Source organism: Scylla paramamosain, chromosome 12, assembly GCF_035594125.1.
Source record: "Scylla paramamosain isolate STU-SP2022 chromosome 12, ASM3559412v1, whole genome shotgun sequence".
Classification (NCBI taxonomy): Eukaryota; Metazoa; Arthropoda; class Malacostraca; order Decapoda; family Portunidae; genus Scylla; species Scylla paramamosain.
In genome coordinates, this window is record NC_087162.1 from 6,705,193 (window position 1) to 6,727,734 (window position 22,542).

General features: G+C 41.8%; 1 protein-coding gene and 1 long non-coding RNA gene across 2 annotated transcripts in view; one reads left to right on the forward strand and one right to left on the reverse strand.

Annotated features, from left to right (window-relative positions):
* LOC135105631 (carbonic anhydrase-related protein 10-like) overlaps positions 1-794 on the reverse strand; it is a 105,890-nt gene extending 105,096 nt beyond the window's left edge. Inside the window, exon 1 of the mRNA XM_064013981.1 lies at positions 162-794. Within this exon, the coding sequence (XP_063870051.1) occupies positions 162-316 (155 nt within the window). The 5' untranslated portion in view covers positions 317-794. The remainder of the gene's footprint in view (positions 1-161) is intronic.
* Positions 1-22,542, forward strand: part of LOC135105633 (uncharacterized) — a 113,973-nt gene that overhangs the window by 81,643 nt on the left and 9,788 nt on the right. The gene's annotated exons all lie outside the window — the stretch shown is intronic.

Genomic DNA, 22,542 nt, shown 5'->3' on the forward strand with positions numbered 1-22,542 from the left:
AGGGACACCTTAAACCTGTCTTTCCCATCACTCAATCGCCGCCTGGTGTCCACTTGACCTCACAAAGAACAAGTGTGAGTTGCAAATAAAGACGCCACTCTGTGCACACAAAGGAGTGCGTTAGGTAAAGTAGTTGAATTAAAGGATAAATGATCCCTCACCCTGCTCCGTCGATAAGGAATCGCAAATATCGCGAGGAGAACCACAAACACGCTGCCGTTGTTGCTCCCCCACTCCTCTCCTCCTTGTCCTGTTGGAGGAGAAGGTGGAGTGTGTGTCCGGAGGTGCCTGGTATCCTCATCTTGCTCCAGTCCATTGTTTGGCCTCGCCCTTTGAGGAAGTAATGTTTCCTATCAATATCGGAAGTCCAGTTTGCGTCTTGCGGCTAGACTGACCTCGCCGCCGCGCCGCACCTCAATAGTAACACTCAGCCGGCCCACGAGGGGCACCGCAGCTTTCCCATTAGCTCAGACGCAGCTGGAGGGAGAGTAAATCGGGCTGGTTGATTCCGAAGAGTTCGTGACCGCCGCAATTTGATGCAACAAAGTCACATCGAGCACGCGAGGTCCTCTGAACTGTTTCGTGATAGTTCAGGGCCAACCGACGCTGAGCTACAACTTGTCTCACTGCACTGTTTCTTACTATATTTCTTCGCGCGTCGCTCCTCCCGTCAGACTCGCTACAGAGGCCGCCACGTGGGGAAGAGGCAGGAGAGGGAGTCAACACACCACTCGCCACCCATCCGGCCGAATAGCGCGTCCCGGCCCACACTAACCGGCCCCGCACCTTACACACCCTCTAAGTAGCCTCCCACTTACCCGCACCGGTCTGTCCCTCCCACACCTGCCCAATCCCTCCACACACCTGTCTCTCCAGCTTCTCCTCACCTCCCGGAATCTCCGTAAACTGTCGCCACTTCCTTCACTGTCACGTCACGTAGAGAGAGAGAGAAGAGATGAGAGAGAGAGAGAGAAGAGAGAGAGAGAAGAGAGAGAGAGAGGAAGAGAGAGAGAGAGAGAGAGAGAGAGGAGGGAGGACAGACAGACGGACAGACAAAAACAGAGTCAGACAGATGAAGACAGGGACGTTCCAGGTCTTGGTTCAGGGAATTACAATTAACATTCCAAGATATATATTAAGGTAGCATGGGGAGGAGAGAGACCAGACGACCCTTGCTTCCCTCTATCGTCGCCGCCCTTCAGAGACACGCGGTGATGGTGGGCTGGGCTGTGGTAGGAGAGAGTGAGTGGGCTGTGATAGGCTTCAGCTTTATTTTTTATTTTTTTCTATGTAAGAGAGGTATTGGACAAGGACAACAAAAACTAGCAAAAAAAAGAAAAAAAAAAAAAGGCCCACTGAGATGCCACTCCAAAAAGAAAGGTCAAAAGGGTTATTCCGAATTCGGAGGATAAGTGTCTTGAAACCTCCCTATTCAGAGAGTTCAAGTCATAGGAAGGAGGAAATACAAAAGCAGGCAGGGAGTTCCAGAGTATAATGGTTAATGGTATGATGGGGCTGTGTTAAGTAGCTGGTATGTGGTTGGTAGGGGCAGATAAGTGGGCTGTGAGCGAGTGAGGGATGAGTGCTGTGTTAATGGTGGTGTGCTGTGTTAATGGTGGTGTGTGCTGTGTTAATGGTGGTGTGCTGTGTTAATGGTGGTGTGTGCTGTGTTAATGGTGGTGAGTGCTGTGTTAATGGTGGTGTGCTGTGTTAATGGGGGTGTGCTGTGTTAATGATGGTGTGTCCTGTGTTAATGGTGGTGTGTGCTGTGTTAATGGTGATGAATGGGATGTTTTCAGAATAGTGATTGCATTGTAACTAGTAGATTTGGTCAGTGAGATGTGTTTGAAGGCCACTCAGAGCGTTGCTGTGTTAATAAACTGTGATAATAGTCCGCGTCAAAGTTCAGTGTGCTGTGTAATGTATTGTGCCGTGTTGTGTTGTGCTGTGCTCTGCTGTGCTGTGCTGTGCTGTGTTGAAGAGGAACAGTGGCATGAAATAAATGTTTGTTTTCTCCTCCTGAGTATAACCAAACTAATTTTTCAAAACCAACCAGATAAAAGAGATTAATGTAACGCATGCATCACGCGAAAAGAATCTCTCTCTCTCTCTCTCTCTCTCTCTCTCTCTCTCTCTCTCTCTCTCTCTCTCTCTCTCTCTCTCTCTCTCTCTCTCTCTCTCTCTCTCTCTCTCTCTCTCTCTCTCTCTCTCTCTCTCTCGCTCGGCTCAGTATTGACACACATTCTCATATTGATCATCATGTCGCCAGTGCTTTTATTTTCTCAAAACACGGCACATTACGACGTTAAGGAAATGGAGAAGTAATAAGAGAGAAAGGCAAAAGTAATGAAGAGGATGGAAGAAAATGGAGAGAGGGAGGTGATGAAGAAGGGAAGAGTGGTGCGAGTAGAGTGGCAGGAATAAGCAATAAAATCAACGAAAATCAGGGAAGGGTGATGAGAGGCGGATGGGAGAGCGTGAAGAAGGGAACAAACAGGGAGTGAGGGAAGGAGGGAAGGGAGGAAGGAAGAATGATTGGAGCGACGCAAATAGAAACAGAATACCAAAGAAAATAGGAAGATACTGGTGAGAGGAGAATGGAATGGCGAGGAACAAAGTGAAAGGGAGAAAGCAAGAGAAAAAAGAAATGAAAGACGGTGAATAAGTGTAAACGGTATATAAAGAATGAAAGCCCGACTAAGTGATGGTGACGCAAAGAAAACGATGTAAGAGAAGAGAAAGGAGGGAGAAAAAAACAAGGAAGATGATGAATTAAAGAAAATAGCAAGGCAGCAAGAACAAGAAAAGAATATTTATAAAGAGGGAAAGAAGTAAGGAAAGGCGGAAAAATAAACACTGAAACAAGGGACAAAATTAATAAAAAATATTGAGGCGACGCAAGAGAGAACAGAAAAACAAGGAAAATAATTTATGTAGAAGGAACGAAGGAAGAAAAGGTAGCAGCGTGGGAGAGAGGAAGAGGAGGAGGAGGAGGAATTGCTGGGTTACGAGAGAGAGAGAGAGAGAGAGAGAGAGAGAGAGAGAGAGAGAGAGAGAGAGAGAGAGAGAGAGAGAGAGAGAGAGAGAGAGAGAGAGAGAGAGAGAGAGAGAGAGAGAGAGAGAGAGAGAATGTGTGTGTGTGTGTGTGTGTGTGTTCTATGATCCGTGGGTTCTGATTTCTAATTATAGCATCGACATTAAGAAAAAGGTTACCTGGATTTCGATTGCGAAGGGAACACGCGAGGTAACGAAGTTGTTGTTGTTGTTGTTGTTTCATTCAGTATTTACACTTCTATTTTCTGGGCGCAGGGAGCGGTGGCGGTGAAAGGCAACATTTTAATCTTAATTAGTTCTCACGGTTCCATACCAACAAAAGCGAGCGAATTTGGGAATGAGGAAAAAAACGACGAAACTTTTGAGTGTCTTGAGAGTGGAATCGTGTGTGTGTGTGTGTGTGTGTGTGTGTGTGTGTGTGTCGTTGTTCAGTGGAGCTAATTTGCATGTATATGGTTCGGTATGAAACGGTGAGGAATCGTGCTACCGTGGGATGGAGAAGGATGGAAAGGAGGAGGAGGAGGAAGAGGAAGCTGGCAGGATAGGATTTGAGGTTGGAGGGCCGGGAGGGAGTTGAGTAAAGGGCAAGAGAGACATCGTGTAGTGAAACGTGCAACACAGCCAGCCTACGTATGCAACTAGCCGGGTGTGAGTGTGGGTGTGCGTGTGAGGGTGTGGGGTGTGTGGCGGGGTGAGCGCAGTGAGGTGAGTGTAGTGAGGGTTTCCTGCATTATTTAAGTTGGCCTGGACTGTTTTGTGATGATGATGGTCTCGCCTTTTTTCTTCTTCTTGCCTCTCTCTGCTGTGTTTGTACTTCCTATGCGTGTGTCCTTCTTCTTCTTCTTCTTCTTCTTCTTCTTCTTCTTCTTCTTCTTCTTCTTCTTCTTCTTCTTCTTCTTCTTCTTCTTCTTCTTCTTCTTCTTCTTCTTCTTCTTCTTCTTCTTCTTCTTCTTCTTCTTCTTCTTCTTCTTCTTCTTCTTCTTCTTCTTCTTCTTCTTCTTCTTCTTCTTCTTCTTCTTCTTCTTCTTCTTCTTCTTCTTCTTCTTCTTCTTCTTCTTCTTCTTCTTCTTCTTCTTCTTCTTCTTCTTCTTCTTCTTCTTCTTCTTCTTCTTCTTCTTCTTCTTCTTCTTCTTCTTCTTCTTCTTCTTCTTCTTCTTCTTCTTCTTCTTCTTCTTCTTCTTCTTCTTCTTCTTCTTCTTCTTCTTCTTCTTCTTCTTCTTCTTCTTCTTCTTCTTCTTCTTCTTCTTCTTCTTCTTCTTCTTCTTCTTCTTCTTCTTCTTCTTCTTCTTCTTCTTCTTCTTCTTCTTCTTCTTACTTCTTCTTTGTTTTTGTTGTTACTTTTCTTTATTATCAACAACAGCAGCAGTGCAGCAGCAAGTCTCTCTCTCTCTCTCTCTCTCTCTCTCTCTCTCTCTCTCTCTCTCTCTCTCTCTCTCTCTCTCTCTCTCTCTCTCTCTCTCTCTCTCTCTCTCTCTCTCTCTCTCTCTCTCTCTCTCTCTCTCTCTCTCTCTCTCTTCCGAAATTGTCTTTGAAAATCTACTTTGGCGACTTGTTTGGAATACTGCTATGTTTAGTGTGCCTTGGCTTTCTTACGCTTTTAGATCTACAGTGAACAGAAAACTTTTTGAGCATCGGCCTTTAGTCATTCACACTTGTTCTGAAATGTAATGTCCTATGAAGTGTTTTTTTTTTTCTATGTAAGAGGGACACTGGCCAAGGACAATAAAAAGAGTAAAAAAAAATCCCACTGAGGTGCCAATCCCAAAAGAAAGGTCAGAAGGATCATCCAAAATTGGAGGATAGGCGTCTTGAAAAGTGTGTGCTCGATTTTTTGCTCAAACCTTACGTAGTCTCTCCTCTAGTAAAACGTGTTACTTCTTTAGACCCTTAGAGAAGTTTTCTTTTCTATAATCTCGTAGTATAAATCTTGTGGTCTAAATTACCGTTTTACTTCAAGTTTTAGCTTACAATTTGTTTTAATTTTATCGCTTTGGCATTTCCTGTGGCCGGGCTGATCCACTGCGGCCACTACAAGCTGCTGCTCTTTGCCTGGTGGATTTATCAGTTGTGTTGTCACTTAAGTTGTTTCGTCAGCCACTTTACTTTTTCTCTGCCGTCGCTTCTACTCACTTCAATGATGTGTTCACTATTACACGACTGATTTTCTTTGCATTTTTCATATCGTTTGACTGGCTGTACTTGTAAGGAAATATGTCTTTCTTTCATTTTTTTTCATTTTTATCGCCCTAGTTCGATAGAAACTTTGTAACAAGACCGCTGTGATCACTAGATGAAATAGAATGATATTTTACATATTTCTTTTTTTTTTTTTTTTTTTTTTTTTTTAGTTCTGTTGTTGTTTGAGCAATAAGAAACTTTTTACTTTAGACATGATGTACTTTCGCAACAACTGAAGGAATGTTATTAAAAAAAGAAATGATGCAGAAGAGACATCTTGTTTACAGAATTGCAACACGCTTAAAAAAATAAAATAAAATGAAATAAAATAAAATAAAACAGTTGGGAGACATAACGTGTGGACTCAATACCAGGTGCTGTTTGCGTGGCGCGCTGCAGTGGCTCTGTGGTAAAGTTGCAAGATAACAAATACATTACCACGTATTCGAGTCTTGCTGCAGTGTTGGTGAAGGAAGACTGGTGCAGCTCAGGGCAAGTGTAAATAAATACTCAATACCAGAAATCGACCACAGCCATCATTGACTGCTGAAAATATGCAGAGCCCCACGAGAAATAAACATGAACTATAAACCCACGCTGGATTTCCGATGCTAAACTCAACAAGCGCTCCATAAACAGTAATATTTTCCACATAACTCATTGGCGGGTACCTGATGAACGTGGTATTGGCAGCACACTTACATATTTACCTGAATCAATGCTACTCACAAATACGTCTTAAGAATATGTATAAAAACTTCCATGAATAGCACGTGTCTTTATGCAATTTCCTCCTGATATACACTCGGGCGTATTAAGGTATAGATCTAGAGTAATAGCAAATACGTATTTTCGAAGAATTGGTATAAAGGGTTCCATACATCAACAGAAGCTCTCTTTACCCAATTTTCTTTTGGTTTATTTTTAGGTTCCTTCACTGCGAAATGTTCTTTTTTTACTTTACTTTTTTTTTGGGGGGAGGGAGGGAAGGAGTGGGAAAGGTTGCTATTGAGGGTGCTGTAGTAGCTCTTGATCATCTTCTCACACCCCCTTTATACATGAAAAAAGATATAAGTAAAAATAAAATAAAATGGTGATCTTCCAATAGTCGAGGTCAGCGTCACTTACTGGTATCCCGCATGTCTATGGTCAGGATTCAGAAATGCTTTGCTCTCTCACCACGAATGCTTTCTAAGGTCACAGAAATTATTAGTCGGGTTCTCACGAGTGTTTCTCCTCTTCATAATGTAGAAGTCTCGTCAATCTGTCGCTAGAACCATTAAAAAAATATCCTTAAAAATCCGTCAAACATCAACGAGAGCCTTTTGAAAGCAGTGGAGGTGAAGCGAGGAAGTGTTTCAGAAGATTTAAGATTTATAAATGTATGTAGCCAAAAGTACAAAATAACAATGATGGCAAAACATAGATATATGGCTGTGCCTAATGAGTGAATATTTCTTAAAGCCACATTAAATTACACGCTTAAAGTAGACATAATTTATGATAAACATCGTGAAATATAGAATTAAATGTGATGTAATAGCACATGAACAGGAATATGGTGTTATGTAGACTTCTTGCCCAAGACCCACGCACCTGCCTCACGAAGAACTCACACGCTAACAGAACAAAAAAAGGCACGATATTCCCAAACAGGGCGTCCATAACTATCAGGAGCAGTCCCGGAGCATATTCCTTTTACACACACACACACACACACACACACACACACACACACACACACACACACACACACACACACACACACACACGAATGAAGGGTCCTCCTGGGTGAGTGTTAAGAGGTAACGCAATGCCCAGCTCGAGGGCTGAGGCAGCGACATGGCGTTCCCTCCTCTCACGTCTCCTCTCCTCTCCTCTCCTCTCCTCATTACTCTCTTCCCTTACAACAAAAACACAACATATCAAGTATGACACGCCACAAATGAAGCACCACAGCACCACCAGGCATCATGCACCACACGAGGACAGCCAGCACTTCTGTACGTTACCGGGAACACTTGCTCGCCTTCCATCTCCAGTACACAATACGTACATCCCGCTGCTCACCCCTCACACCCTCACGCCCTCGCACCATCGCACTCACCATTAAAGGTGTATGTCCATTCCATTACTTCATATGTAATGGAAATCATGAAAAAAAAAAAAAAACACTAAAAGACCCTTGGCAACACTTTTGATAGTGTGTGTGTGTGTGTGTGTGTATGTGTGTGTGTGTGTGTGTGTGTGTGTGTGTGTGTGTGTTTAATTTTTATTTACTTCTATTTTCCTTTTTTTTTCCTTTTCATAATCTAAATTCCCACGAAAGAAAAGATTGCCCACATTATTTCACTTACAGTCGAGTACAGTACAGTATAAAAACAGTGTACGTAAATAGGGCACCGTGCTTTATTTGTTGTATTTTAATTTGCAATGAGCACTGTAGCTCTAAAATGAATTGTTGGCTGTAGCTGTGAGAGAGAGAGAGAGAGAGAGAGGGAGAGAGAGAGAGAGAGAGAGAGAGAGAGAGAGAGAGAGAGAGAGAGAGAGAGAGATAGTATAAATATGTCTTAACCTGAAACGAAAGAAAAATCAAACATTAGGTGTGTGTAGCGTGTCATCCTTTGTGGCTTACCCATTTCCTGACGGTGATGCGAAGCGGGCGAGGAGAGAGCCAGCAGACAGAGGCGGCGTAGCACAGCGGGGCAGAGAGGCCGGGCTCGTGCTGCTGCTGAGGGAATGTTTCCTGCTGCCATGGACGGAGAAGCAAGGAAGGCATGTCCTGTGAGGGGAGGGAGTGTTGTTGCTGCTGCTGCTACTGCTACTGTTGTGCAGGTCATATGTTGTACGGGTCTGACAGGACGCCCGCCTAAGCTCAATAACACAGTCAAACCGCACAAGCGGCGATGGTTTACCATTTGGTCCTACACTTCAGAACCTACAGAGCAGTGGTTTGGATGCAGTTTTGCTTTTCCTGGGTTTTGATTGCGCATCTCCAAACAAAGGCCACGAGAAGCAAAGGTGTGAATCCAAACGACCGCTTTGTAGTGACGGGCTCCGTGTGAGAAACAGAGCTGACGCCCTGACTGTGTGAATGAGAGCTGGCGTGCTGTGAGGCCTGCACGCAACACACCACCAGCACAACATCAAGAACAATAACAACATCAACTACTACTAGCCCCCGCACATCCCACGGCCCAGACCTGAATGCCTAACTGCTACTACTAGCAGTAGTAGTGAGCAGGAGTTCATGTCTCTCTCTCTCTCTCCTAGTAGTAGTAGCTAGGAATTCAGGTTTGGAGCGTCGGCATACAGGGACTGTTCCTTTGAGGAGGACTCCTGACCCAGGGTGACATTTTTATGACAGGTCTCCTGGCCTGGACTGCTCTGTTCATCTAGAGCCTTCCCTGGCGTGGCGGCGTGGCTGGCAGGGTGGTCGGCGCCACCCTCACCCAGACGCCTACCACTGCAGAACAGGGCGACGAGGCCCTGCTGCCTTCCTTCGGGTCTCATCACCTCACCTCCAGCACGGCTGAAGTAAGGCACAGCCTACCTGCAGGAGGGCAGCCAGCGCCACCTGCCTCCTGAAGACGGCCACCCCGTACGCCACGCAGCACACCGTGACGGGTGATCTATAGACCACCCGTCACGGTGGGCTGCTGTGGAGGACGGGTATCAGGGGCACCTTGGTCTCTCGGACAGGGCTGAGGGCTCCGCTCCCCCACCTGTACCTCCTGGGGCAGGTGAAGGAAGGAGTGTGGCGCCTCCTCCTCCCCCCAGCAGCAGTCGCACTGGAGCGGGACAGCTGCACCCTCTGCAGGGTCACAGCCTCTGCCGCGCGGGGACAAGCATGACATTTGAGGTGTTTCGTTGTGATGTCTTTCCGAAAAAGAAAATCTTGTTGTTTTGTGGTTCTGCGCTGAATTCATTTCCTGGATGGAGTGACTGACTGAGTGAGTGGGTGAGTGTGGCATCCTGATGACTCCTTCACCTGCACACACACCTGAAGGCGCCGCAGTGAGGCTGTGGCTGTGTATGGAAAGACAACTTGCATGCGTCCTCTCTCTCTCTCTCTCTCTCTCTCTCTCTCTCTCTCTCTCTCTCTCTCTCTCTCTCTCTCTCTCTCTCTCTCTCTCTCTCTCTCTCTCTCTCTCTCTCTCTCTCTCTCTCTCTCTCTCTCTCTCTCTCTCTCTCTCTCTTACTCGCCTTTTTTTTTCCGGCTCTCTTTTTCATTCATCACTGTGAAAATTTCTAGTGTGTGTGTGTGTGTGTGTGTGTGTGTGTGTGTGTGTGTGTGTGTGTGTGTGCACGTAATAGGTAGATACTAATTAAACTTTAGATGAATACACGTCAACTGAGAGCATTCCATGACAGTGTGCAGTCAATGTGTTTAGTAGTGAAGGCAAGAATCACGAAACTTCCTGGCAAGCGGTGGACCAGTAGCATACCCACCTCCCTATACACAGACACTCAGACAGAGACACACGGACAAACAGACACACTAAGCAAGAAGCAGATATGGATATAGTAAGTTTTGTGGGAAAGCAAAAACACAGCAAAGGAAATAGAATATACAGCATACACCCTCATTCTGTCCACGTTAATGGTGAAAGACTTGACCATTTTCCTCACTCTTTCATCCTCTCACTGATTTCTCTACCTACTTATGTTTTTTTTTTCTTCGTCCTACACCTTGGACTGCCTCAGAAAATGGATATCAAGACACTCCCGGAGCTAAACTGGCCAACTGTTGTCAGAAACTTTTCGTAAATAATTTCTTTTTGGAGAGCGGTAAAGTGACGGACGTTTTTTTTTTTGTCTTTATCCCCTTGGTTAAACTCCTTGACACCCAAAACACACACACACACACACACACACACACCACACACACACACACACACACACACACACACACACACACACAGATACACAAATATGACCTAAACAAAAATTCAATAAGTAACTGAACTAGACCAGAGATAAAATGTTGACGGAAGTACAATAAGCTACAAATGCAGTTCACTTATAGCACCACAAGAAGGAAGTAAATTCACGTGACCAATAAAAAGGAGAATTTTCTACCTACTTTCCTTTCTAGTATATTTTCTACATTCCTCCGTAACGAAACCACCACCACCACCACCACCACCAGTTACAACAATGGCCGCCGCATCGTCATGTTAGTCTGAAAAAAAAAAGAGAAAACATAGACTAGTGTTGGTTTGGCACAATTCCCTTCCTCCGTAAGCCCTTGTGTTCCCCAGTCATCCAGCCTTCATCCTTCCATCCTGCGCTCCGCCACCCTTCCAATAACAGTGGACATCAGTATTTCATCCCGGCTCGGTCCAGACAACGCACGAGTGGAGACCGTGAGAGATGAGTAATAAGAGACAAGCTTATTGATTAGCTAAAAGAGAACGAGAGAGAGAGAGAGAGAGAGAGAGAGAGAGAGAGAGAGAGAGAGAGAGAGAGAGAGAGAGAGAGAGAGAGAGAGAATGAAAAAATAAAGAAAAACAAACTCAGGTGTTAATGGCAGTCGTAAAATTAAAGTATAGGTCAGTAAAAGTTCAGGGGCCGTGGAAAAGATGAATAAGGGAGCTTCAGGGGGGGGAGAAAAGAAAAAAAAGGAATAAAACGCAAAAAAGTCACCCGTCCGTTGCTGTGGGCGTAACACAAACACGCGAACCACAACACTTGAGCTGCAGAAGGGGGCGCGAGGGAGCGAAGGGCCCGCTCGGAAGATTTTTTCTTTTTTTTCTTTTCTCCACTTGAACACCAGAGACAAACGAAGAGCTGGAAAAATATTAAGAAAAGTAAAGACGAAAATCTGATGGGTGTTTTTTTATGCTTTTGGTAGCGATGAAAGTGGTGGTGGTGGTGGTGGTGGTAGTAGTAGTAGTAGTAATTGTTATGTAATATTAGTAGTATTAGTAGTAATAATGATGGTGATGATGGTGCACTAATAGTAGTAGTAGTAGTAGTAGTAGTAGTAGTAGTTGTAGTAGTAGTAGTAGTAGTAGTAGTAGTAGTAGTAGTAGTAGTAACAGTAGTAGTAGTAGTAGTAGTAATAGCAGTAGTAGTAGTAGTAGTAGTAGTAGTAGTAGTACTGGTGGTAGTGGTGGTGGTCGTGATGATGGCAGCAGTAGCAGTAGTTGTAGTAGTAGTAATAGTAGTAGTAGTAGAAGCAGCAGTATCACCAGTAAAGTACTAGTAGTAATAGCAGTAGTAACAGCAGTTACTAGTAGATAGAGACGAGGATGGAAGCCAAGCCAACAAGCAACAAAAATTCACAAATAAACACACAGGAAAGGGTAAACACATTCAAATACCACCACGACCTCTCCAGTACATACCTGCGTCAACTCCAGGTGTTTCATGAAGTACCCGTAGAGTTCTCCAGCAAACTTTGAAGGGCTGGGAATATTTAACGGACCATACATAAACATCCATCATTGTATGCATCCTTCATCAGCCAGCGTCCCTCATGTCTGTCTACGGTGGTTACTTATTATTAATGCTGCCCATTGGTATCTTCTGGCATTTAAATCACTACCACCAAGCAGCCATAGTGCGGATCTCTCTCTCTCTCTCTCTCTCTCTCTCTCTCTCTCTCTCTCTCTCTCTCTCTCTCTCTCTCTCTCTCTCTCTCTCTCTCTCTCTCTCTCTCTCACACACACGTTTCTGCATTAAGTTTTCATAATTTCTTTATTTTATCTTTGCTGTGCTTTCTTTCTAATTGAAAAGTTGTCTTTATCAGTATATTTTTTTCTTTATTTGTATCATTCCATCCTTCCCTTCTTCTTCTTTTCTTCTCTCTCTCTCTCTCTCTCTCTCTCTCTCCTTCCCTCCCTGCCTCCCTTCCTTCCTCAGTCGTCACCCAACCTTTCACGAGGAGGCATTCCAGTTAACTAGGCGAGATGTGTTCCTGGATGTTGCCCGCTGAGTGACTTGGGATGGGAACTCTTGGTAGCACTGACGAGTGTTTGGCGAGCCCCGTTACTTTGCCGCCCTTCAAGCCATCGCCACTCCAGCAGCTGGCCTCATTAGGTGACGATCGGGGCGTCCTAATGGCCTCTCACTACTGCCTGTCACTAATCTGGAATACGAACTAAGGACAGGTGACTCGTTTCCGCATCTAATCAGCACGGTATCTGAATGTGTGTGTGTGTGTGTGTGTGTGTGTGTGTGTGTGTGTGTGTGTGTGTGTGTGTGTGTGTGTGTGTGTGTGTGTGTGTAGTGAACGACTGACTGACTGACTGAATAAGCGGACAAGTTAGAGAGAGAGAGAGAGAGAGAGAGAGAGAGAGAGAGAGAGAGAGAGAGAGAGAGAGAGAGAGAGAGAGAGAGAGAGAGAGAGAGAGAGAGAGAACCAACACACACACACACACACACACACACACACACACACACACACCAGTGTGAATAAACTTTGCCTTCACAACATTCTCATTTTAATTAAATATTGCATAAACAAAAACAAAAAGGAAAAATAATAAAATAAACAGGTACACGACTTCAATAAGTTTGCGTTCGCGCCGCAGCACGACTAAAGATGTAAACTCATTTATCCTTGAATCTAAACCTTGCAGACTGAATGGCAGGTGGAATAAAGAAAAAGAATACTAAAGTAAAATCTATGTATGTCCATCAACGTCAAAAACTTTTTTGCTGTACCGCTGCTCGTTAGGAAGTCCAGCAGGAAGGAAAAGAGTGAGCATTACGCGCCGCACACCCTCCTGACCATGGCTTGTTTTGGTGAGCATTTTGAAATTATCACAGCTGGACCGCACGTGGCATTTTGTCGAGGAGAACTGGTAAATTATTCCACCAGTCAAGAGAGAGAGAGACACCAGTCAAGAGAGAGAGAGAGAGAGAGAGAGAGAGAGAGAGAGAGAGAGAGAGAGAGAGAGAGAGAGAGAGAGAGACTGTGTGTGTTTGAGTGTGTGTATCTTTTCTGTGCACAAAGAAAGTAGATCAAGGGCGAAAACAAATTAAAGAAAAAAATTACCCGCTAATTGTATTCCCAAAACAGGAAAGGAAGAATTTCAAAAGAAGAACCAATATTCGGGCTCTGGCGTACCTTGGAACTCCTCTTCAACAAGGTCAGTAACAAGGAGGAAATACAGATTGTCAAAAAGTTCTACAGTGTACCAAAAAAGGGGATGCAAGAGTGAAGGTACTTGTTAACTGTTGCATCAGGAAGGTGGAAAGACAGAATAAGGGTGAGAGTGAGTGGAGAGTCTGGTGCAACGAGACCGCAGGGAGAAGGGGAGAGGAAGCATGTAGTTAGCAAGTTCAGAAGAGCAGTCAGCATGAAAATAGAAGTAGAAGACAGGAAGAGATACAATACTGCGGCAAAGTAAGAGAGATTGAAGAGTGTCAGTCAGAGGAGGGACAGTCGATACGGAGAAAAGTTTATTACATACCTCTAATAAGTATGTGTGTTATGAACGGCCAGATTGCTTTAAAATAGTTTGCCATTGAAAAGGGCAACTTTAGTTGAAAAACCATAATTCTGCCCTGCCAGTACGCAAACCAGAGAGAGAGAGAGAGAGAGAGAGAGAGAGAGAGAGAGAGAGAGAGAGAGAGAGAGAGAGAGAGAGAGAGAGAGAGAATTATCACCCTCAAAATATACATAGATTCAGTGTTTCAAAGGAAAGTGCTGAAAGGAATTACATTATTACTCACTTTATCTATCACGCATTCCTTACTGATATTTGCTTCTTATAATCCTTGCATTTCTCCCTCCTCCCTCCTTTATTGCACGGTGCTCTCAATCGCTGCTTCCTTGAGTTCTTCTCTTATCACTCGCTTTGTTTCTTAATTGACCCGTGACGGACTTTACATTATGCTCCTTTTTCTTTGCCTTCTAATATTTCGCTCCTCAGAGAGAGAGAGAGAGAGAGAGAGAGAGAGAGAGAGAGAGAGAGAGAGAGAGAGAGAGAATTATAAAAGTAAAAATATGTTCTTCTTTTTATGTTACTAGTGACTTAAGTGGATAATCACATATGGGGTTTACAGTTTTAAGGTTCCAGTAGGACTTGCAATAGCATAACTTGTAAATATCCTTGCCGTTACTTGGTGATGAAAGAAAATACCAAGAACAGAGGAAGGAAGGAAATAGAATGAACATGAAAAAAGAAAAAAAAGGGAACAGAATAAAAAAAGAATGATGAATAAGTAAAAGTCAGTAAATAAGAAAAAAATAAAATGTTAAAAGGGAACAAAGGATACGAAATAAATGTGTTCACAATTACTTACTTTTTCCTGTGTTGCCTCATCGTCGCACGTCAGGCCAGGAGCGAAGCCAGCCACGTGATCTTTGATGTGATAAAAGTGAACCTACGAAGTTTGTATGAAGCAACTAAAGCGAGGTTATCGTGCCTGCATGCCGTACAGAGAGAGAGAGAGAGAGAGAGAGCGAGAGAGAGAGAGAGAGAGAGAGAGAGAGAGAGAGAGAGAGAGAGAGAGAGAGAGAGAGAGAGAGAGAGAGAGAGTCTATAATATGTTCTACAATCTCTAATCTGGAATTGAGTCATACTTCCATCACTGAATAACCATATTAATACAATTAATAAATCAACAAAACGTACGTGAAAAGATATAATTGAAGTAATAATGACACAGAAACACTGCGAGGAAGACGAGCACAGGGCCACTTTATCCGCGAGTTACTGCAGCATAGAATGAATCACTAAATCAAGTTTGCATCTCTTGCTATCTTTTATCTCTATTTTCACGCAGACTGCTGCTTTTCTGATCTTGCCAACTGCATGTCTCCTCTCCTCCGGTAACCTTGCTGCACACGGCTTTCCTCTCTCTCACACTATACTGTCCAGTCTTCCATACCTTTTGCTGGTAAACTCTGGGCCTCCGTGCCTGCTTCCGTATGCCATACCTATAATGAAGTCTTTCAAGAAGGTCTCAAGACACCTTTTCTCTTAATTTTACATATTCCTTTTGATTACTCTTTGAGGACTGAAATCCGCATTTGCCCTTTTTTCATTTTTTTTTTTTTTCGTTCCCTAGGCCAGAACCTTTCTTATGTAAAAAAAAATTATATATATATATATATATATATATATATATATATATATATATATATATATATATATATATATATATATATATATATATATATATATATATATATATATATATATAACAAAAGTGAAATCCGACTTATAGAAGAGAATAAAATGATACATGACAAGATATATCACAGAGAGACGCTTTCAGAAATAATTACTAGCATGTTGTAGTGGCAAAGAATTATGCTGTCCATGTAAAAGTTCAGTTATTTTTTGACGGGGGACGGCGTTATACACCCTCCATCTACATCCATTTTACCAGCATACATAAAACATAGTCATGTTACAACCTAGAAAAAAAATGTAATTCTACATCTGGTTATATCGTATAATGTATATAATCACTGTGCAGTGTTACATAAGAGATTACAATTATTTGACGAGTAAGCATTATATTTACAAGATGTTCTCTTACGAGTACATTCTCGCTTTCTGGAATTATAAGGTAGCATTCATACTTGAGATTCAGTCACTAAGTAATGAAAGGAACGTTTTTTTGTTTCTGTTTTTCCTCTTTTCTTCAAGATCCAACTTACATAAAAACCATCGGTGCTTTTACCAATATGCATTTACCACTCAGACAGAATACCAGTTTTTTCCTCTCCACACAGGACATGAGCGGACAACTAAATTAATTTCGACATTTATGAAATGACAGTTAAAACTAGTTATCTTCTTTTCTTTTTTCTTTTTTTTTATTAGAAAGTACATGGAAATAAATTATTCTAGAATTTCTTAAAGCTTCAGATCTGTTCTAGAAATATATTTCATCAATATTTATTTGTAGATTTACTGCTTATTTTTTTCGATCGCATTTTGCATTAATTATGCTGAAATTTATTAAAACAAACATTCTGGCGTCTGACTGGCAACGAAAGTCGGAAACTATAATTTATCTCAACACATAATTATGAAAAATTACCAGAATAAAATAGATAAATAAAAATAAAAATAAAAACAAAATAAGATAAAATAAAAACAGATGAGCTAAACTGTTAAGAAGTTAAGTTTAGAATCTGGAAGTACCTTTACCAATGGCGACGCAATAAAGACGCTATGAAAAAAAGACCGGTGCACTGAGAAGCCAAGAGGTCACCAGCTGCAGGGAAAAAAAAAAGGACAATGATAAAGAGACTGGACCATGAAGAAAGGACAGCTCATAAGAGAAAGAAAATTATCGTTGAAGACTGGGAATAGAGCAGAGGAGAGAACAGACCATGACATTAAAGAGCAGAGATCAGATTAGAGTGAAGTGCATAAATATACGAGGTCTGACAAATCCGAAAATCAATGAGATACAAAAGCTAACTAAAAGTACAGTAATACCATGATGTGACGAACAGAAACCCAACTGAAGAGGAAACTATCAGAAAATTTACATAACATTACAAATATGAAAGGAATAAGGGATAAGAAGGGAGGAGGGCTTGAATGCAATATGGAAAAAAGGAGAAAGGTGGAAGTAGAGAAGACAAACAAAAATCGCTGCTATTTTGTATGAGAAGGACAGAGGGGAATATTATAAATTCAAAAAGGGATAGAAGGAATTATCGAAGGAGGACAGAATCACACAATAATGATCATTGTGGACTTCAGTGGACATGTAGGAGTCTAAGGCAAGCAGAAGTTTGATGAAGGAGGAAATAATATACTAATCCGCCCTCAGTTTCAACCCAAGGCCCACGCCCTTGAGTCATCCGAACTTTTCTATTGTCTGGTTTCTTCTTCAGAGTCACTCCCAAACTAGATTCATTTGTGCTGTATATCTCTCACCTAACTCCTCTAACTATAAAAAAAATAAAAAATAAAAAAGTTATATATATATATATATATATATATATATATATATATATATATATATATATATATATATATATATATATATATATATATATATATATATATATATATATATATATATATATATATATATATATATATATATATATATTATATACAAAATTTTAATCTAACTTCCAAAGTGGAGCACATCCTGACATTCTTCTCCTTTGCATACATATCCATTCTTGGAGACTTGAATATTCACCACTAGCTTTGGCTTACCTTACCCTTCATTGATCAACCTGGTGAACTACCCTTTAATTTTGCTGTGCTCCACGACCTCGAGAGTAACACCCTAACCGTATTCCTGACCGTCTCTGTGATACGCCCTACATTCTTTTCCTAACTTAATCCTTCTTATGCTGCCACTGTCTCTTCCATTGGGCTCCTCCGATCACAACCTCATATCGGTATTGTCTTATCGCTCCAGTTCCTCCTCAGGATCCCCCAAAGCGGAGGTACCTCTGGAGTTTTACCTCTGCTAATTGGTGGACCTGAGGAGGTATTATTAAGATTTTTTTCATGGAGTAACTACTGCTTTCGTGTTAGAGACCATCTCTTTGTGCTGAACGCATAACAAAGGTGATAATGTCTGGCATGGAGACGTACACTCCTCACTTTCTCTCACCCTAAACCTTCCAAACCTAGGTTTAATTCAGCCTGTTCTCGTGCTATACATGATAAAGCGCCCCCCAAAACGTTAATTAACCTTCCATTTCCTGAAACTCGTGGGCTTTACTTTTCCGCCCAAAATCATGCCAAGACTGTAAGACTTTTCCAACTACCCAAAAACTCCTTCATCAATAAAAATGCCGATATCTTTTAGGTCTACAAGATCATAAAAATGAAGTAATACAGAACGCCCAGAAATGACAAATTTAATATACATCATCATATTAAAAAGCTGCAACAAGTTGATGATCGGAAAAAAAAAAAAATACGAACTCAGTGGTCATACCAATGACAATGCTGTTCAATGGTGCCAGTGTAATAGACTTTAAGTGGAAGAAAATTAATAAATTACAAAGCACAGTGGGCAGGGAGATGCACAGCAGGAAGGAGGTATAAAAGAAATTGGTGCTTAACTTTTTGAAACAAGAATAAATACAAACTAAAACAACCATAAGAAAAGACAAAGACCGAATGATGGGAAGTGTTTCATTCGACTTTGCATGTAAGAAACTGGCAGATACCAGGGAAATTATTTATAACTCCTGTAAAATAACAGAAAGAAAGTTAAATAAGATTGTAATAAAGAACAACAACGAGGAAAAGGGATAAAATAGTTCAGTAGGCAGTAAAATAGTTCAGTAGGTTGTAAAGGCAGACAGTCCCTGATACAACATAAGTGGTTAATTCAGGATTCATTGGGTGTCTTTCTTACCACCAATTACCTACTCCCTGACACCACGGTATCCTGCTCATCAAGACCCTACATATTCTTAGGTTCTATGGTCTAAAGACCTCGTGTATATTGTGTAAACAGTGTCTACGTTCAGTATGGGTTACGAACTGTCCACGCTCCAAATCCGAGATTGTTCGAGTCACTGCAGTCCACGCCGCCACAGCATGACACTGCACTCAACGGCCAGCAAAGTGTTTCTCTCTCTCTCTCTCTCTCTCTCTCTCTCTCTCTCTCTCTCTCAGGTGATTGTCTCCCGGTCTATTGAGATGTTAATAGTAGGTAACTAGCGTATCCGACTACCTGAGGGACTTCTACGATCCTTTTTATTTGTCTGCAGACACTTGCAATGCTAATGAGAATGATGTAATTTTTATAGGTTTTCGTATTGTGAGGGAAGTTATTGCGATTGGTGAGTTTAGCCTTCCTATCCTTCTTTGGTCTTCAGATGCAACGTTTTGTGCTCACTCTTCCCCCAAGACGCTCATAAACTGTAAACAGTTGCCTTTACTGGGACTCTCCCAGTGGGTAGAGGAGCACACCTACCTTAGGACGGGCAACACTCTAGATTTGTTCCTTACCAAAGAAGATAGAGTAACACACACACAAAAGAGAGTAACATACAAATTGCAAGCATTTCATTGTTTTGTGTGGATATATTTTTCAGTTCCAGCATTCCCAAGCAACATAAGAACATAAGAAATGAGGGAAGCTGCAAGAAGCCACCAAGCTTCCATGTGGCAGTCCCTGTATGAAATATACCTTCCGATTTCCACCTATCATCCCCATCCATAAACCCGTCTAATCTTCTCTTAAAGCTCCCTAATGTCCTAGCACTAACAGCATGATTACTGAATCCGTTCCACTCATCTACCACTCTATTTGAGAACCAATTTTTTCCTATCTCTTTCCTAAACCTAAATTTTTCAAGCTTGAACCCATTATTTCTTGTTCTACTCTGTTTGCTGACCCTAAGAATTTTGCTTACATCCCCCTTGTTATAACCCTTATACCACCTAAAGACTTCTATCAGGTCCCCTCTTAATCTACGTCTCTCTAAAGAATGTAAATTTAGTGGCTTCATTCTCGCCTTGTAAGGAATACTCCTCATCCCCTGTATCCTTTTAGTCATTCTCCTCTGTACTGATTCTAATAGGCCTGTATTTTTCCTGTAATGTGGGGACCAGAACTGCACAGCGTAGTCTAGATGAGGTCTGACCAGCGCCAAGTATAACTTTAATATTACCTCCAGCCTTCTACTTTTAACACTCCTAAAAATGAATCCTAATGCTCTATTTGCCCTGTTTCTGGCCTCTATGCATTGTTTTCCTAGATGGGGTTCAGAGCTAACTATAACTCCTACCAGAGTTTCGTTGTTTAATGTGTACCTACTGTGTGGGTTTCCTCTACCTACGCTAAGTACTTTGCATTTGTTGATATTAAACTGCATTTGCCATCTGTCACGTCCATTTATTCATCCTATTTAAATCTGCCTGCAAGATGATGGCATCCGATTCTGACCTAATTAATATACCTATCTTTGTGTTATCTGCAAATTTACTAACATCACTACTAATTCCACTATCCAAGTCATTGATATATATTAGAAATAACAATGGCCCTAATACTGATCCCTGTGGCACCCCACTAATTACATGACCCCACTTGGATTTTGAGCCATTTATTACCACTCTCTGTCTCCTGTCACTAAGCCATGACCCTATCCAGCCTAACACCTTCCCATCTATCCCGTGTGCCCTAACCTTTCTCAGGAGCCTTTGATGGGGTACCTTGTCAAATGCTTTACTAAAGTCAAGATATAAGATGTCATAACTATCACCATTATCTACTGCCTTGTACACTTTACTGAAAAAAATTAACAAGTTTGTGAGGCAAGACTTCCCCTTTGTAAAGTCATGCTGTGACTGATTTATCAAGTTATGTTTGTCTAAATGTTCCCTAATGTTCCTCGCTATTATTGACTCCAATATTTTACCCACGACAGAAGTTAAGCTGACAGGTCTATAATTAGACGCTAAAGTTTTATCTCCTTTCTTAAAGATGGGTACTACATTAGCCTGCCTCCACATTACTGGTACCTCACCTGACTCAAGTGATTTCCTAAAGACAGAAACTAACGGCTGATTAATAACCTCAACCAGTGGTGGATCTCTCCTTCTTTAGCCCAGGGCTAACTTCAAGGGCATTAAAGCCTTCATATCAATAGTGGATTGGGATCATGAATTACAGTATCTCAATGTAAATGACATGTACATACATAATAAAGTTTTTATCATTGTTTCACTTTTGGGAAAAAGTGTTCCTCACACAGAATTAGGCAGTCAGCCCTTAACTCACTGTACAAACCCTGGGACCACAAGGCACCCAAAGTTCTAATTAGAACAAGACACTAAGCCTGAAACACTTAGTTACAGACAAGAGCAACTTGTGGCCATAGCTCACCCACAGCTTTGTAAGCCCTCCAAACTTCCTAGATTTAAATTTATAGCCTAGAACATTTGCTACCCATAAGTGAGCTCCATAATATGAGACAATCCTTGACAAATTTGACACCTAGCCTAAACTATTCCATTGAGCCACACTGGACAGTTTGGTCTGGAACAAGGCTACTTCACAGCAAGTACCCTCCCCCACCACACCTGATTGTTTCACACCTGTGTGAGACAATCAATGTGTGGTGCTTCCCTCATAGGTTGCAGTGCCATATCATACCTCATGAACTGCTCTGCATTTGCTTCTGTCAGGCACAATCATTCTACAATTCTGCAGTGTCAGTCCTTTCCCCTTTGACTCATACAGCATCAGCCAAATGTAGAGGTGGTGTTGGCTGATTTTCAATTTTTTGTTGTTTGCATAAGTTGTCTTAAGGTAACATAAAATCAAAGTAGAACACTATATGATGACACTTTATCAAAATCAGGCTCATAATACTTACTGTATTTGTTACACTGCCATCACCATCAATCATAATGTTCTCTGTGTAGCTACCCAACTCTTCTATCTCCTTTGTGTTAGTTTCCTTCCATGCCATACCATGAAGCTGTTAGTACAAGATCACGGAGAACTATGAAGTGTCTAAGCATCACTGAGTGACAGGATAATGTTGCAAATTTAGTGTGTTCTTCCCCTTTCATTCCAGATGTAGCTTCATGTATATTATGAGAATATATGAGCCATACTCATTATTTTGCATATATATATATTATCTTACTGAATTCATATACCTTGTGAATGCCCTATAACTCAAAAAATAGATGGTGATGAGAGAAACCATTAAAATTTGACAAAACTGGGCCATCAAGACTTTAACCAGAATGTAAAAAAAAAAAAAAAAAAAATTTGTCACCAGCAGTGCTGCAATGTTACAAAAGAAAGGATGTGTGGGTGGCTCCCTGTCAACCTATGGCAGCAAATGTATGGAGTGTAGAGTGGGCCAGAACATATTCTATATAACAGGGCTCCCAAGAGCCCCTAACCACTGCATACAATTGTCCTGTCTTGTGGTAATTTGTGGGAACCATTCAACCCACCTGGACCAACTTGTTAGGGAGCAGTTGCTATTGTTACATCATTGACGCTCAAGCAATTTGTGTCATGGCATTAGATTAATGCCATTGATACAGTAGTGATTAGAGCCGCCTTCACACTGTTTATCCATCGCTTATGTGGTCTACCTTGCAAGTTCACATCACTCACACCTGATCTTACATCTTTTATACCAGCCCAACATTGCTCTGCCCACCCTGCCAAGTCTCTTGCAACACTTACAGTAATTCTCCTCCTCACTTCCTCAATTGTGATGAGGTTGAGTGTCCACTCAAGCTATAAACGAGTCTGTGATTCAGGGCAAACTTATATTAAGAAATGTATGAGCATAAATTTATAAAATCTCGGTGTATGTCCTTGATCTATTCCAGATCCTTGAACTTGAACAAACGGGATGTGTACCAAACA